A 14,312-nucleotide genomic window follows, 5' to 3' on the forward strand; every position below is an offset into this window, starting at 1 on the left:
CTGTCCCAGTGATCAACATCTGTCGCCTGCGCACCTGTCCCAGTGATCAACATCTGTCAACTGTATACTTCTGTCCCAGTGATCAACACCTGTCATCTGCATACTTCTGTCCCAGTGATCAACATCAGTCTCAGTGATCAACATCTGTCATCTGCATACATCTGTCCCAGTGATCAACATCTGTCGCCTGCGCACATCTGTCCCAGTGATCAACATCTGTCATCTGCACACATCTGTCCCAGTGATCAACATCTGTCATCTGCGCACATCTGTCCCAGTGATCAACATCTGCCATCTGTGCACATCTGTCCCAGTGGTCAACATCTGTCAACTGTATACTTCTGTCCCAGTGATCAACATCTGTCATCTGCATACTTCTGTCCCAGTGATCAACATCTGTCATCTGCATACATCTGTCCCAGTGATCAACATCTGTCGCCTGCGCACATCTGTCCCAGTGATCAACATCTGTCCCCTGCGTACATCTGTCCCAGTGATCAACATCTGTCCCCTGTGTACATCTGTCCCAGTGAGCAACATCTGAGCACATCTGTCCCAGTGAGCAACATCTGCGCACATCTATCCCAGTGATCAACATCTGTCATCTGCATACTTCTGTCCCAGTGATCAACATCAGTCCCAGTGATCAACAGCTGTCATCTGCATACATCTGTCCCAGTGATCAACATCTGTTGCCTGCGCACATCTGTCCCAGTGATCAACATCTGTCGCCTGCGTACATCTGTCCCAGTGAGCAACATCTGTCCCAGTGTTATACACCTGCACACATCCATCCCAGTGATTAACATCTGTCATCTGCATACATCTGTCCCAGTGATCAACATCTGTCGCCTGCGCACATCTGTCCCAGTGATCAACATCTGTCCCCTGCGTACATCTGTCCCAGTGATCAACATCTGTCCCCTGCGTACATCTGTCCCAGTGAGCAACATCTGAGCACATCTGTCCCAGTGAGCAACATCTGCGCACATCTATCCCAGTGATCAACATCTGTCATCTGCATACTTCTGTCCCAGTGATCAACATCAGTCCCAGTGATCAACATCTGTCATCTGCATACATCTGTCCCAGTGATCAACATCTGTCGCCTGCGCACCTGTCCCAGTGATCAACATCTGTCAACTGCATACTTCTGTCCCAGTGATCAACATCTGTCATCTGCATACTTCTGTCCCAGTGATCAACATCAGTCTCAGTGATCAACATCTGTCATCTGCATACATTTGTCCCAGTGATCAACATCTGTCGCCTGCGCACATCTGTCCCAGTGATCAACATCTGTCAACTGTATACTTCTGTCTCAGTGATCAACATCTGTCATCTGCATACTTCTGTCCCAGTGATCAACATCAGTCTCAGTGATCAACATCTGTCATCTGCACACATCTGTCCCAGTGATCAACATCTGTCATCTGCACACATCTGTCCCAGTGATCAACATCTGTCGCCTGTGCACATCTGTCCCACTGATCAACATCTGTCCCCTGCGTACATCTGTCCCAGTGATCAACATCTGTCCCCTGCGTACATCTGTCCCAGTGAGCAACATCTGAGCACATCTGTCCCAGTGAGCAACATCTGCGCACATCTATCCCAGTGATCAACATCTGTCATCTGCATACTTCTGTCCCAGTGATCAACATCAGTCCCAGTGATCAACATCTGTCATCTGCATACATCTGTCCCAGTGATCAACATCTGTCGCCTGCGCACATCTGTCCCAGTGATCAACATCTGTCGCCTGCGTACATCTGTCCCAGTGAGCAACATCTGTCCCAGTGTTATACACCTGCACACATCCATCCCGGTGATTAACATCTGTCATCTGCATACATCTGTCCCAGTGATCAACATCTGTCTTCTGTGCACATCTGTCCCAGTGATCAACATCTGCTATCTGTCCCAGTGAGCAACATCTGTCATCTGCATACTTCTGTCCCAGTGATCAACATCTGCCATCTGTGCACATCTGTCCCAGTGATCAACATCTGTCACCTGCATAAATCTCAACTCATTATGCCTCATAGAATATAACTTGGGGTGCTTGCTTTCCAAAAGTGTCTCATTTTTTGGGGCATTTCCATTGTCTTGGTGTTTCAAAGCCTTCAAAAGTGTGATAGGTCGTCACGTGTAACTGATGCTCCTAGAACACCTGAAGGTGCTACTTGGATGTTGGGCCTCTGTATGTGGACGGGCTGTGGATCTCACACATGTGGTATCGCCATACTCAGGAGGAGTAGCAGAATGTGTTTTGGTGTGTAACTGCAATGACAATTTTGTGGAAAAAAAATATATATATATATATATATATTTCCTTATTTTCCAAAGCATTCTGGGGGAAAAAAAATTGCATCTTCAAAAAATTCACTATGCCTCTTGCTAAATACTTTGGACTGTCTTCTTTACACAAAGGGGTCATTTGGGGGCATTTGTCCTGTCCTGACATTTCAGGGTTTCAAGAAAGTAGATTAGGCCGTCTGTACATCATGATTGATCAATTTTCAATGATTGGCACCATAGCTTCATAGACTCTTTTACAAAGACCAAATAATATACACTGATTTGGGTTATTTTTTTTACCAAAGAAATTAATCAGTAGAAATTTTGGCCAAAATTTATGAAGAAAAATTACTAATTTGCAAAATGCTATAACAGAAACGAAGAAAAATGCATTTTATTTTTACAAAATTTTCGGTCTTTTTTATTCACAGCACAGAAAATTAAAAAAAAAAAAAAAAAATTGTAATTTCCAAACGGCGTGTACGGGGCGTAAGTCTCTAAGCGCCGACATTATTAGTATAACAACAAATAAATAAATGAAAATTCCAGTATATGTACTTTCTTTTATTGTAGGCTCTATAACTTTCACACAAAAACCAATTAATTTACAAATTTGGGGATTTTGTTTTACCAAAGATGTAGCGGAATACATTTTTATAAACGTTTATGAAGAAATTCGTTTTTTTTTTATTAGATATGTTTTATAACACAAAGCAGAAAATATCGTTTTTTTTTCTCGTTTATATGGCAAAATATACCAAACCCCAAAGGTGATTAAATACCACCAGAAGAAAGCTTTATTTGTGGGGTAAAAATTAGATACATGGGGTACAGCGTTGTATGACCGCGCAATTACTAGTTAAATTAGCGCAGTGCTAAATAGCAAAAAAAAATGTCCTGGTCATGAAGGGGGGTAAAACCTTCCAGAGATGAAGCGGTTAAACAGACCTGTAAGTGTTTGCGAAATCTTCCACCGCAAAACGTCCTCAGCCAATGAGAGGTAATGACTCCATTTTTATTTTAAAAGGCCTAGAGGACCGGTCTTTTAAGTGGCGGGGTGAACGTGTTTCGTCCCGAAAGACGACTTGAGAAAACAGACCTCTTGCAAGAAGTTAACACCACAAAATGTACTCAGCCAATGAGAGGTAATGACTCCATTTTTTATTTTAAAAGGCCTAGAGGACCGGCCTTTTAAGTGGTGGGGGTTAACGTGTTTCGTCCTGAAAGACGACTAGAGAAAACAGAACTCTTGCAAGAAGTTTACACCACAAAATGTACTCAGCCAATGAGAGGTAATGACTCAATTTTTTATTTTAAAAGGCCTAGAGGACCGGCCTTTTAAGTGGCGGGATTAACGTGTTTCGTCCTGAAAGACGACTTGAGAAAACAGACCTCTTGCAAGAAGTTAACACCTCAAAATGTACTCATCCAATGAGAGGTAATGACTCCATTTTTATTTTAAAAGGCCTAGGGGACCAGCCTTTTAAGTGGCGGGGTGAACGTGTTTCGACCCGAAAGACGACTTGAGAAAACAGAACTCTTGCAAGAAGTTAACACCACAAAATGTACTCAGTCAATGAGAGGTAATGACTCCATTTTTATTTTAAAAGGCCTAGAGGACCGGCCTTTTAAGTGGTGGGGGTTAACGCGTTTCGTCCTGAAAGACGACTTGAGAAAACAGACCTCTTGCAAGAAGTTAACACCACAAAATGTACTCAGCCAATGAGAGGTAATGACTCCATTTTTATTTTAAAAGGCCTAGAGGACCGGCCTTTTAAGTGGTGGGGGTTAACGCGTTTCATCCTGAAAGACGACTTGAGAAAACAGAACTCTTGCAAGAAATTTACACCACAAAATGTACTCAGCCAATGAGAGGTAAGAACTCCATTTTTTATTTTTCTCCTGCTATCAATGGCCGACACGGTACAACACTTCATCCATGTCTTTGGTGATCTCTGATCTCCTTATCAACTATTTCTTGCCGTTTCTTATGTTGTTGCCTTTTTATTTTGGAAAGTTTTATTATCCCCCCCACATGGGTGTGGCCCCTTTCTCAATACTATGTTTCAATGGGAGAAACATTTACCAATCCGACCTCTAGATGGCACTGTAGTATCATCCATTCCATAGGACATCTTTGTCAAAAGCTCAGGCTATGGTTGAGGTCTATGAACTGTTTCTTCCATGATGAAGATCAGCCATGGAGTATATCTGAGGTGTATATCAGGGTGTGCTTCTTCCCCACATGTCCAGCAACATTCATATACAAGACATTTCCCGCACTCACTAATACACCTCCAGGGTTGTGTGGAACCCCCGATGTACAGGAAGCCAGGACTTCAGTGAGGAACATTTCCCTCACTCAGGACAGTAATACGGCTTCTCCCTCGTGTGTAATCGCTGATGTCTGTCACGATGTGACTTACTTGAAAAACATTTCCCGCACTCAGGGCAGGAATATGGCTTCTCCCCCGTGTGCACTCTCTGATGTCTGTGAAGATGCGACTTCCTTGAGAAACACTTCCTGCAATCGGGACAGGAATACGGCTTCTCCCCCGTGCGAGACCTTTGATGTTTGACAAGGTTTGGTTTTCGTACAGAACGTTTCCTGCTTTCAGAACGGGTATACGGCTTCTCCCCTGTATGCGATCTCTGATGTCTGCAAAGATGTGACTTCCTTGAAAAACATTTCCCGCACTCGGGACAGGAATACGGCTTCTCGCCTGTGTGACACCACTGATGATTGGAAAGCTGGGGCTTAGTTAAAAACATTTTACCGCACTCGGGGCAGTGATATGGTTTCTCACCTGTGTGAGACCTCTGATGTGTGGAAAGATAGGACTTCGTTAAAAAAACTTTCCCACACTCAGAACAGGAATACGGCTTCTCCCCTGTGTGAGATCTTTTATGCACATTAAGTTTTGATTTAACTCTGAAACACTTCCCGCACTCAGAACAGGAATATGGTTTCTCTCCTGTGTGGGTTCTTTTGTGCACATTAAGACGGGATTTAAAATGGAAACATTTCCCGCACTCAGTACAGGAAAACCTTTTATCTGTTGGGAGTTTGGCACCGTTCTTCACAGTCTGAACCTTGTGAGATCTCAGATGTTTGGAAAGCTGGGACTCTGTTAAACATACTTTCCTGCACACAGAACAGGAATACGGCTTCTCCCCTGGGTGAGATCTTATATGCACAATAAGTCTGGATTTAAAGTTGAAACGTTTCCCGCACTCAGGACAGAAATGTGGCTTCTCACCTGTGTGAGATCTTTTATGTGCATAAAGACTGGATTGAAATCTGAAACACTTCCCACACTCAGGGCAAGAATATGGGTTCTCTCCTGTGTGAGATCTTTTATGTTCATTGAGACGGGATTTAAAACGGAAACATTTCCCACACTCAGTACAGGCAATCCTCTTATCTGTTGGGAGGACAGCACCATCCCTCACAGTCTGAGGTTTCTCAGGATAAGAGGAATACGATGGTCTGGCACCGTCCCGCACAGTCTGAGGTTCCTCAGGATAAGAGGAATACGATGGTCCGGCAATGTCCCGCACAGTCTGAGGTTCCTCAGGATAAGAGGAATACGATGGTCCGGCACCGTCCCGCACAGTCTGAGGTTCCTCGGGATAAGAGGAATACGATGGTCCGGCACCGCCCCGCACAGTCTGAGGTTCCTCGAGATAAGAAGAATACGATGGTCCGGCACCGTCCCGCAGAGTCTGAGGTTCCTCGGGATAAGAGGAATACGATGGTCCATCTACACTGTGTGGTGCCGGATGGACATTTGAGGTAGTCGGGTTTTCTCCTGGACTATACTGTGTGATGTCCTCATCTTCTACTTTACAGTCTGGAGACAAAGTGAGACAATCCTCTGAGGTTTTCCTCATCTCCCGTCCATCTACTAAAATAGAAATACAAAGATTATTACTAGACATCAGCTGATTGGTTCCCCTAAAAAAGAACTCTGCCCACATCAGGCAGCTTTGTCATGAATAACAGCGGGGCTGAGCCCCACCAGAGGTCAGAGAGTGAGGATGGGGGGAGAACAACCAAGATGAAGACTGGACTGATCCTGAAGACCCCCATCATTGGGTTATTGACTCCTCCCCCATTATCACTTTCTGTAGGAGGATGTTATCACAATATTATCATTGTGTTTGTGTGCAAAAAACACTACACAAATACCATCACTTTTATTGTTAGGACTAAATACATTGTTTCTATGTGTTTATCAGATGATGGGGGATGGGTGGAGCCTCCGTACTGCTCTCTCCTTTACAATAAAGTCTCCTCTTACCCGGTGATGTGAGGGGCGGCTGATTGGCCATCATGACGTCCTTGTAGAGATCCTTGTGTCCTTCTAAATACTCCCACTCCTCCATGGAGAAATAGACAGTGACATCCTGACACCTTATAGGAACCTGACACACACAATGATACAGTCACCATCCAGACACATCCCTTGTCTGTTACTGGATAATGTCCCACAATTCCCAGAATCCTCCTCACCTCTCCTGTCAGCAGCTCCATCATCTTCTTGGTGACTTCTAGAATCTTCTCCATGTTGTGTCTCTCAGGTTTTAGGGAGTCACATGGAGGCACTGTGATGGTCATATGATCACCGGACTTCACAAGAGGAAATCTCTGTATTGGGGAACCAATAGGAACATCATGTTAGAATCCCAGAATCCTTCTCTCCTCTCCGGTCAGGTCTGAGTTTTATTAATAGAGATAAGAGTGATGTCATGTGACCTCCCAGAATCCTCCTCACCTCTCCGGTCAGGTCTGTGTTTTATTAATAGAGATAAGAGTGATGTCATGTGACCTCCCAGAATCCTCCTCACCTCTCCGGTCAGCAGGTAGATGATCTCCAGGGTGAGGTTTAGCATCTTCTCAGTCATGTGACTCCGGTCCTCCTCCATCCTCATTGGTGAGGTCACGTGATCTATACAGATCTCCTTGTAGACGGATAACTTTGGGAAATGAAAGTAAGAATTATGTGGATGGTGTTGGTCACACAATAATAGGATGTGAGGGGGTAATAGGAAGCTTGTTGTACAAGGACTACTGCCCCCATGGGAACACATTTCTTTTGGACTATTTAATGGATCATAAATAGTTTTTTCTCTGTTGGGTTTGTTTTATTTCTGAACTGGTTTTGATTAGTTTTAGATCTGCAGCTAAGGAATGTGCTGTGCGGTCAGTGTAGGGTCCTCCTGATGTCCAGAGAGGGGAAACCTCCTTGTTTGTTTTGCCAGCTAATTAGGCTAATTGCCAGAACTCTGACTGCATGGCTCCCCACTACCCACTATGGGGCCCTTAAAGTCCATCATCTACCCATTACTCCTCACAGACCCCTCAGCTCCTCGACTTCCCTCAGTATTTTCCTCCCCCTGACACTAATGATGGAACATATTCTTCATGGCAGGCCAGGGGATGTTTTCTTCCTCCTGACCAGCAATGTAAGGGGCTCTATGCTCCATACTCCTGACCCCGTCACTCCATCGTTGTGTTGGCTGCATATTGTAATGATTGTCCATTGGCTGCCTGTGTGGTGTAATAATTGCCCTCTGTAGGTCATGTATGGTCAGGATGGTCATTGTCTTGTCTATTTATGGTCAGTGTTGTTTGTTTAGAGGAACATATTACTAGAATTTATCTCCAAAATGAAGAGAATGTTCCGGCCCCGTAAGTGGGGGAATGTTCTGCCCCCGACGGGGTTAATCTAGGTTTCCACGCTATATATGTGTGTATCCTCATCTGCTGGAGATAAAAGACGTCACAGTGACTATGGAGGAAGAGGACGGACATGACGGGGGGGGGGGGGTTACTGGGTGTAAATAGAAAATATTATCTTATTACCTCCTCTGCTGCCACTTCCAGCAATGTCTCCTCTCTACGTCTTTCCGACTCACCTCTCACTCGGAACTTCCTATTTGTAACCTGACATCACTTCCTGTCTTCCATAGAGACTTCCTGTCTGGGTAGAAGTGAGATCACCATCTTGTGGAGCTCAGAGGAACTGCAGCCCTGAGAAACCTCTCGTAGTGTGAAGACCTTGTGCTGTGTGTGTATGTACTGTATATCATTGTGGATGGGATCACCTCCACTCCCACCGAGGGGGATAGAAATACACTATATTACATACATTATACATATATTATACATATATACACATATTACATATATTACTACAATGTATTGGGACACCTGCATTTATTGGCCCCTTCCTGTTCCAACATGAACCGGTGCAAAAAGCAAGGTCCTAAAGAAATGGGTGAGCAAATTTGGGGTGGAGGAACTAAACCTTGTGGACGGCCTTCCAAGAAGATTTGAAGCTGTTATAGCTGCAAAGGGTGGGCCAACTCAATATTGAACCTTATGAGCTAAAACTAGAATGCCATAAACGTTCACGTGTGTGTAAAGGCAGGCGTCCCAATACATTTGATAATATAGTGTATAATACTGCCTAGTCCAGACTTTCTCAGGCAGAGTTCCTCCAAAGGTTTCTATGGTTTAGGGTAATGAATAAAGTGGGTGCAGTGGAGCAAGGACAGCCAACCGCTCTGCTACTTTTCTCTGCTTCCTCATTGGCAGGCAGAAAGGGACCAATGGAGAGGAGTACCGTGGGACACGTAGTCCCAAAGATGAGTGGCTCCATTGTAGAATATGGGCCATGGGCTGCAGCCCCTGAGAGGCCTAGGGAGCAGGGTGATGGTGTATGAGAGAGACCATTGGAGACACATGAGGCCATCAAGGGGAGAGTCATGAGGAGGCCCAGGAAGCAGGGAGAGGGAACACTTGACACTCGACCAGCTGTGGTAAAAGGAGTTCTCATTTAGCGAAGATATCACAGTGTGGACTGAGTGGTGACTCTTGACACCAACAATATTCATCCTAGATCAAGCTAGAATGTTGCAGATCTTGAGATGTGCTCCACGATCTGATCCAGTCTTGATTCAGCCGAAGACTTTAGCCGATGCCATGTCATTAAAGTATCCTGAGCTCATTAAGGTAGCGAGGGAGGAAGAAGCAATGTTTGAGGGCAAAGATGTCGTAGCCAGGCCAGCATGAGCATTTCTGGTCGATGTCAGTTCAGTGGGGGTAACCAAGGCCAATTTGGAAATAACCATGCTGAAGTCACAGATGTCTCAAATGATGGAAATGATGAACCCTCCCTGGCAGCTAAAATCACCACACAGCCTGCCAAGAGTGTCTCACAACCTAAGCAGACTTCAAACCCTACAGTCGTTCCCAGGGGCGTAACTATAGGGGGTGCAGCAGTCGAGACCGCAACCGGGCCCTGTGATGCAGGGGGCCTATGCAGCACCCTCTACATATGGCCGACAGCAGCATAGGCAGCTAGGGGTACCAGTGCACCATGCACACGGGTGGCTGGAGGTGGAGGGTGACTAGCAGAACTCCATGCTCGACTATCGCACTGGCTGCTCTTTAGTTGTGCATTCCCCGCATGACCTGTGTTCTCGGCCGGCTCCTCAGAGTACCCCTCTCCTGTTCCATGCATTGCCGCTCAGTCCGATGTCTGTTCTCCCCAGCCAGAGTCCCGCCCCCCCCTGAGTCCGGCCCACACTGCACTGCATACTTCTCCCGGGTAAACTTTAAGCACACAGATGCAGTGCAGCCCTATGAGAGCTCCCTGGAGGACACTGCGGGCTTGTCTGCCAGCCCCCCTCCTCCCCCGTCATACACAGATGATGAAAGGTCTTTCTGGGAGATATGCCGATTGCCCATCTAGCACACTGGATGGAGCCCAGGCCAACATGGTTGAGTGCTCAGCCTACAGCTTGGTCATGGTGAGTGAGAGGACCCCATCCCCCACACACCATTACATACCCCCTCCATCTCCCCCGGGGGACAGGGACCCCTTCTCACGTGGGGACAGGGACCCCCAACTATCCTGGGGACAGGGACCCCTTCTCACCTGGGTGCAGTAACTTCATCTGCCCTGGAGAAAAGGACCTCATCTCTTCTGGGAACGGGGACCCCATCCTGCCTAGGGACAGTCCCCCAATGGGGCACCTAAAAATAAAAAATAATAAAAAAAAACTACTGATGCCAGTGGTGGAACTACAGGGCTCACAAAGGTCATACCTGTGACCACACCCTGGAGTTCCACCGCCGGACTCAGAGGGAAGGGCCCTGGCTGGGGTTCAGGGGGACCTTCATGGTTTCTTGCATCGGGGCCCTGAAGGTTCTAGTTATGCCACTGGTCGTTCCTGCAGAGATAACTATGAGCCAAGTAGTCATTACTGACGTCTCTGCACGAATCCACTAAAATATGCCCCGAGTTCCGAGAAGCCGACAGGAAACCACAGAGGGCCCTGGTGAAGGAGGATGCCAACCTACAGCAGATAGCTCGAAAAGGCAGAGAGGTAAGGAAGCCACAGCAGGAGCCTAAACTGTCTCAGAGGGCCCCCACTGCTGTTTTGGAACAACCAGATAATCCGCCCTCATAGACCTCAAGTGCCCAGTCACGGAGACCTGGTGCATACGGCCCTCTGGGGCTCAACAGAGACACAAACAAAGCCTATCAAGAAGGGGCACAGATACAGACCACAGGACAGGCTAATACTACCACTTCTCGCAAGTTCCCTGCCAAGCTCATGGGACCTTTTCCCGGTGGGCCTATCCAAGTGGAAGGAATCTAGACAAAGGGCGTTCTGGAAACTTGGGGGGAAAAGAGACCCTACTCTACCGAGACTTCTACAACAAGCACCTCAAACACTTGCCCTTGCATAAGTTGAAGGAGTCAGAGATATGGGGCATTGGCACCCAGAATTTCCAGCTATCTACCAGTTAAGCTAACCTTCAACCCCTCCGTGGCTGGAAAAATAGAAACATTTGACACCCTAGTGGTGGTCTGTCCTCATCCTCCCATGGGGCAAACAAGGGTTCCCTGATCTTAGAAACCAACACTGATCTTGTCAGTGATCAACATCAGTCCCAGTGATCAACATCTGTCGCCTGCGCACATCTGTCCCAGTGATCAACATCTGTCCCCTGCGTACATCTGTCCCAGTGAGCAACATCTGTCCCAATGTTCAACATCTGCGCACATCTATCCCAGTGATCAACATCTGTCATATGCATACTTCTGTCCCAGTGATCAACATCAGTCCCAGTGATCAACATCTGTCATCTGCATACATCTGTCCCAGTGATCAACATCTGTCGCCTGCGCACATCTGTCCCAGTGATCAACATCAGTCATCTGCATAGTTCTGTCCCAGTGATCAACATCTGTCATTTGCATACTTCTGTCCCAGTGATCAACATCTGTCATCTGCGCACATCTGTCCCAGTGATCAACATCAGTCATCTGCATACTTCTGTCCCAGTGATCAACATCTGTCATTTGCATACTTCTGTCCCAGTGATCAACATCTGTCGCCTGCGCACATCTGTCCCAGTGATCATCTGTTATCTTCATACTTCTGTCCCAGTGATCAACATCTGTCACCTGCATACTTCTGTCCCAGTGACCAACATCAGTCCCAGTGATCAACATCTGTCATCTGCGCACATCTGTCCCAGTGATCAACATCTGTCATCTGAATACTTCTGTCCCAGTGATCAACATCTGTCATCTGCATACTTCTGTCCCAGTGATCAACATCTGTCATCTGCGCACATCTGTCCCAGTGATCAACATCAGTCATCTGCATACTTCTGTCCCAGTGATCAACATCTGTCATTTGCATACTTCTGTCCCAGTGATCAACATCTGTCGCCTGCGCACATCTGTCCCAGTGATCATCTGTTATCTTCATACTTCTGTCCCAGTGATCAACATCTGTCACCTGCATACTTCTGTCCCAGTGACCAACATCAGTCCCAGTGATCAACATCTGTCACCTGCATACTTCTGTCCCAGTGACCAACATCAGTACCAGTGATCAACATCTGTCATCTGCGCACATCTGTCCCAGTGATCAACATCTGTCAACTGCATACTTCTGTCCCAGTGATCAACATCTGTCATCTGCATACTTCTGTCCCAGTGATCAACATCAGTCTCAGTGATCAACATCTGTCCCCTGCGTACATCTGTCCCAGTGAGCAACATCTGAGCACATCTGTCCCAATGTTCAACATCTGCGCACATCTATCCCAGTGATCAACATCTGTCATCTGCATACTTCTGTCCCAGTGATCAACATCTGTCCCAGTGATCAACATCTGTCATCTGCATACATCTGTCCCAGTGATCAACATCTGTCGCCTGCGCACATCTGTCCCAGTGATCAACATCTGTCATCTGCGCACATCTGTCCCAGTGATCAACATCAGTCATCTGCATAGTTCTGTCCCAGTGATCAACATTTGTCATTTGCATACTTCTGTCCCAGTGATCAACATCTGTCATCTGCGCACATCTGTCCCAGTGATCAACATCAGTCATCTGCATACTTCTGTCCCAGTGACCAACATCAGTCCCAGTGATCAACATCTGTCATCTGCGCACATCTGTCCCAGTGATCAACATCTGTCAACTGCATACTTCTGTCCCAGTGATCAACATCTGTCATCTGCATACTTCTGTCCCAGTGATCAACATCTGTCATCTGCATACATCTGTCCCAGTGATCAACATCTGTCGCCTGCGCACATCTGTCCCAGTGATCATCTGTTATCTTCATACTTCTGTCCCAGTGATCAACATCTGTCACCTGCGCACATCTGTCCCAGTGATCATCTGTCACCTGCATACTTCTGTCCCAGTGACCAACATCAGTCCCAGTGATCAACATCTGTCATCTACGCACATCTGTCCCAGTAATCAACATCTGTCATCTGCGCACATCTGTCCCAGTGATCAACATCAGTCATCTGCATACTTCTGTCCCAGTGATCAACATCTGTCATTTGCATACTTCTGTCCCAGTGATCAACATCTGTCGCCTGCGCACATCTGTCCCAGTGATCATCTGTTATCTTCATACTTCTGTCCCAGTGATCAACATCTGTCAACTGTATACTTCTGTCCCAGTGACCAACATCAGTCCCAGTGATCAACATGTCATCTGCGCACATCTGTCCCAGTGATCAACATCTGTCAACGGCATACTTCTGTCCCAGTGATCAACATCTGTCAACTGCATACTTCTGTCCCAGTGATCAACATCTGTCATCTGCATACTTCTGTCCCAGTAATCAACATCAGTCTCAGTGATCAACATCTGTCCCCTGCGTACATCTGTCCCAGTGAGCAACATCTGAGCACATCTGTCCCAGTGAGCAACATCTGTCCCAATGTTCAACATCTGCGCACATCTATCCCAGTGATAAACATCTGTCATCTGCATACTTCTGTCCCAGTGATCAACACCTGTCCCAGTGATCAATATCTGTCATCTGCATACATCTGTCCCAGTGATCAACATCTGTCTCCTGCACACATCTGTCCCAGTGATCAACACCTGTCCCCTGCGTACATCTGTCCCAGTGAGCAACATCTGAGCACATCTGTCCCAGTGAGCAACATCTGTCCCAATGTTCAAAATCTGCGCACATCTATCCCAGTGATCAACATCTGTCATCTGCATACTTCTGTCCCAGTGATCAAAATCAGTCCCAGTGATCAACATCTGCATACATCTGTCCCAGTGATCAACATCTGTCGCCTGCGCACATCTGTCCCAGTGATCAACATCTGTCGCCTGCGTACATCTGTCCCAGTGAGCAACATCTGTCCCAGTGTTATACATCTGCACACATCCATCCCAGTGATTAACATCTGTCATCTGCATACATCTGTCCCAGTGATCAACATCTGTCATCTGCGCACATCTGTCCCAGTGATCAACATCTGCTATCTGTCCCAGTGAGCAACATCTGTCATCTGCATACTTCTGTCCCAGTGATCAACATCTGCCATCTGTGCACTTCTGTCCCAGTGATCAACATATGTCACCTGCATAAATCTGTCCCAGTGATCAACATCTGTCATGTGTGTAAAAAAAAAATCTGTCATGTGTGTTTT

The 14,312-nt window shown here is 46.5% G+C and overlaps 2 protein-coding genes across 2 annotated transcripts in view; both read right to left on the bottom strand.

Moving 5' to 3' along the window:
- LOC143956099 (uncharacterized) overlaps window positions 1–14,312 on the bottom strand; it is a 184,932-nt gene that overhangs the window by 96,499 nt on the left and 74,121 nt on the right. The gene's annotated exons all lie outside the window — the stretch shown is intronic.
- LOC143955727 (uncharacterized) lies at window positions 2,845–8,363 on the bottom strand. Its single transcript, XM_077465844.1, has 4 exons — window positions 8,171–8,363; window positions 7,153–7,281; window positions 6,606–6,952; window positions 2,845–6,209 (listed from the first exon to the last, which is right to left on the bottom strand). Exons 3-4 carry the CDS (start codon window positions 6,688–6,690, stop codon window positions 4,660–4,662), a joined length of 1,635 nt encoding a protein of 544 aa, XP_077321970.1. The 5' UTR covers window positions 6,691–6,952; window positions 7,153–7,281; window positions 8,171–8,363; the 3' UTR covers window positions 2,845–4,659.

Source organism: Lithobates pipiens, unplaced genomic scaffold (assembly GCF_037356315.1).
Source record: "Lithobates pipiens isolate NorthernLeopardFrog02 unplaced genomic scaffold, aLitPip1_a1.2 Scaffold_35, whole genome shotgun sequence".
Lineage (NCBI taxonomy): Eukaryota > Metazoa > Chordata > Amphibia > Anura > Ranidae > Lithobates > Lithobates pipiens.